The sequence below is a fragment of the Pseudomyrmex gracilis genome, unplaced genomic scaffold, assembly GCF_002006095.1.
Source record: "Pseudomyrmex gracilis isolate BER0280 unplaced genomic scaffold, ASM200609v1 scaffold_1361, whole genome shotgun sequence".
NCBI lineage: Eukaryota > Metazoa > Arthropoda > Insecta > Hymenoptera > Formicidae > Pseudomyrmex > Pseudomyrmex gracilis.
The window spans coordinates 16,517-20,309 of record NW_018021945.1 but is presented as its reverse complement, the minus strand read 5'-3'; the positions used below and the strand labels follow the sequence as shown (position 1 = coordinate 20,309).

At 49.1% G+C, this 3,793-nt stretch overlaps 1 protein-coding gene across 1 annotated transcript; it reads right to left on the bottom strand.

The window, feature by feature from the left end:
* Positions 1-1,702: 1,702 nt before the first annotated feature.
* Positions 1,703-2,488, bottom strand: LOC109862096. Its single transcript, XM_020442009.1, has one exon. It carries the CDS (start codon positions 2,486-2,488, stop codon positions 1,703-1,705), a length of 786 nt encoding a protein of 261 aa, XP_020297598.1.
* Positions 2,489-3,793: the final 1,305 nt, after the last annotated feature.

Sequence of the window (3,793 nt, the reverse complement as noted above, 5' to 3'; positions counted from 1 at the left end):
TTAAATGCGTTCTTGATATCCAGAGAGATTGCCAAACACACTCCTTTGTTGTTAGTAAAGGACGACGCAAACTTCCTTAGAGCTATCACCGCATCGCAAGTGGATTTACCTTTGCAGAACCCAAACTGCCTGGATGAGAAACCACCTCGTTTATCCACATGCTCCACTAACCTTCGAGCTACAATGCGCTCGAACACTTTTCCAACATCGCTTAACAGACACAACGGCCGATATGACGACGCCAACCCCGGTCGTTTCTCAGGTTTTGAAATTAGCACCAATCGGGTGATTTTCCAGCATGCAGGGAAACATCCCTGCAAGAAGCACACATTGAAGCACCTCATTAACCTGTCCGGGACAGTAGACAGCGCTATCAAGATGACATTTATCGAAATCCCATCCGGACCTGGTGCCGAGTTCCTATTTTTAATTTCCCGCATTGCATTTTTAATTTCATCAGCGGTGATCATATATCTATCCTCAAGTGGAGGAGATTCACACTGCTCGCCCTCTGCATTAGCCTGTTGGGGGAAAAGGCCGTTGATCACCACGTCTAGTTCATTAGTTTCCAGCGATTCGGTGACCGCCCTTACCAAGCCCTTCAATTGTTTTATAACAATACGGTAGGGCCTACCCCAAGGATCCTCTTCTATAGTTGTTAATAGCTCCTTCCATGCTTTGTCTTTCGCCCTCACTATAGCCGCTCTAAGTACGTTGACCACATCGGAGTTCCACTCTGGCAGTCTCAGCATCAATCATGTCGCTTCGTCTGCGAGACTTCACCATTTTGCGCCTTAAAGAAGTGCATCTTTTGCGCATTTTAGCTATCTCGTTGTTCCACTAATAGGTTTGGCCCTATTGGGGAGCTTTCTAACCCGCGGGGCAGCTACGTCGCATGCTTCCACAAGGAGTTGACCTAACCTAGTGGCCGCTTCTTCAGGATTACAGTGTAGCGGTTGTGGACACAGCCAATCCTTCAGCATCAATGCTGCTTTCAATAGGTCCCAGTTCATGTTGTTTATAGACCATCTCACAAAATGAGATTGTCTCTCCTCTCTAGCATAACCACGACGTGCCAAATCAAATCCTCTGACAGTTACCTCGATGAGAGAGTGATCCGACAAGGTCTCTACCTCTGGGGCAACTCTCCAGGCGCCTATTTCACCGACCACGTCCGAACTACACCATGAAAGATCCACAATTGACGTGCTTTGGGCTCGATTGCATGTTAGAATACTACCGACATTGAGAAGAGTCAGGTCCATAGACGCAGCCCATTCTTCTATAACCTCACTCCGCACGTTGGTGTATCTTGCCCCCCAGCCAATCGAGGTTGCGTTAAAATCCCCCATGACCATTACAGGGGATGGGCCTGTACTCATAATGCTGTTTGTTAAGCCATCGATCCGTTCTTCTAGGTCCGAACGTCGTTCATTTGGGGGGAAATAAACACTGTAGATTCTGAGCTTTCCCATTTTGACTGCCACGTAACCTTTACCGCTGTCAACCGGACGGACTTCTAGCCCACCTATTCGGGGGGACCAGTAAATCACCGCTCTTTTGTCCAAATCCCCAAACCATTGCTGAGATTTAGGGATGGAATGTGGTTCAGCCACGCAGGCCAAACTAGCTCCGGTTTCTCTTACGCGTTGCATCATTAAATCCTGCGCCGCCCGTGAATGATTAACATTTAATTGCACTATTAACATAATTCCATTGTGCCGTCATTTTCTGTCGGACCCCCACCGACAGATTCAACGCTCACTAGTGGAATGCTGGGCTCCCTACATGATGCTACTGGATCTTTTGCTCCCGTAGCCATTGTACGCATATTAATTCTGCCACCGATCTTTCTGGCCGTACACTTCTCAGCACCGATCCTGTGGTCTGCGGCTGCACCACATGAGGCACACACTGGGCAGCNAACACGGTTGACACATGTTAACGCCTTGTGTCCCGTTTCGCCGCATTTGTAGCACAGGCTACTTCTATCTTCAGTGCTAGGGCACATGATCCTCACGTGCCCAAATTCGAGGCAACAAAAGCACTGGAGTTTTCTCGGAGGGAGCAATACGATTCGGGCTGACGTCCACCCTAATCTAATGCGACCAGCTTTAATTATGGCCTGAGCCGAATCCGCCGGGCACTGGATCCATATGGCACACAGACCACTCGCCAGATGTCTGATCGCTCCCATTTTCACATCGCTCGAATTGCATCCAGCCACATTTGTAACCTGACTGATGATTTCTTTTTCCGTCACAGAATCATCAAANCCTATAATACGCAACTCGGCTCGCTTCGAGGGAATAGTTATGCGTGCCTCCTGGCCAAGCACCTTNTGTAGCTTATTCTGCAGTTGCCGCGCTTTATCCTTTCCTTCTTTGCCCGGGATTTGTATGAGCAACCCACNTGCGATATCCCTCCTAATTCTTGTATCTCCAAGTCCCAACTGTTCCAAATCTATCTCAGTTCGCGCCTTTTTCATAACCTCCGCATACGTTTTTCCCTCCGGGATCCTAATCGCCACCGCCGCCGAACGCGGAGGACGAATGCGAGGGGGACGCTTATCCCGATCCGTAGGGGGTACCCTCTTCTGCAATAAGGGATTTTCCCTCCTTCGATTATCGCTGCGCAGCCGACGCCTACCTCTTCTCGGGCCCACGACCGACCATTCGGTGTCGCTTTGTGTGGCAACTGTCGCAACGTCTGATCCGAGGCAATACGTCGCCTTCGTCGTTCTCGCCGGGACAAAGATGTCCGCGTTTCAATTCTCTCTTGGACACTCTTATCATCTTCCGAGGTAAGGCCTCTAGATCTTCTCCTAGGTTGTTCTACAGGCCGGGACTTATCCCCTAATAAAAGTCTGTTTTCCTCTTTTTGTGCATAGTTTCTCTGGCCAGAAGAAGCCGTCGTGCCACGCATGCCGCCAAATTTTACAGCCGCGCTCATGTTCTTAGGGCAACTTGTATCAATCTTTGCTCTGCTCCCAGCCGGTAATGAGGTGGGGTCAGGGCCAATTCAGGAGGGGATGTCGCAACATCCCTTGTCTGCTTATTTATTGATTTCGGCGATCTCAGTCCTCTGCCAATCTTTCCGTCATGGACATCTTGTTTAAACTGACGAAGTTCTTGTTTCAAGGCCTCTAATCGTTCACGTAGCATCTTATTTTCNTCCTTAAGATCCTTTGTTTCCCTCAACAACTCGGCCTCTCTCAGGTGTAAGTAGGAGGTATCACCTGTAAGGTCACACCGAGTAGCTAGGTCCGACGTCGTCAGTTTTATTTTTTGCACATTGACCTTAATCTCGTGCGACAGAGCCTCATTTAAATTTTTGCTTCTGAATCTGACCCCTTCAATGACGTCAGCACACTTTTCAATAGTCGCCGCGACTATTCCTGCCGACTGATATCGGCCACTGTCGNATAAAGCAGTTCTTGGCGATATATTATTGCTCGCCTTTTGTTTGTTTCGCGCACTGGAAGTCCGTGCAGCAACTCGCCTAGCCTTCGATTTGCTTACCTCCCGTCGTATCTCATTCAGTGGAGTCTCAAAGACGTCGTCACTGAGTTCAAGGACGGCGTCTGGGTCCCTTGCCTCATTTCTTCTTTCTCTTTCTCTTTTGGACAAGTCCGATTCATCTTCAAATGATATTCGCCGTGCCGTGTTTACTAGTGCACTCCTCATATTTTTTCCAACAACTGGGTCATGCTCCATGGCACTAGCACTACAAGTGCTGGCATAATGGCGCTCAGCGATAGTAAACTCGTCTGCAGCGCTCGCCGTCAACGCTG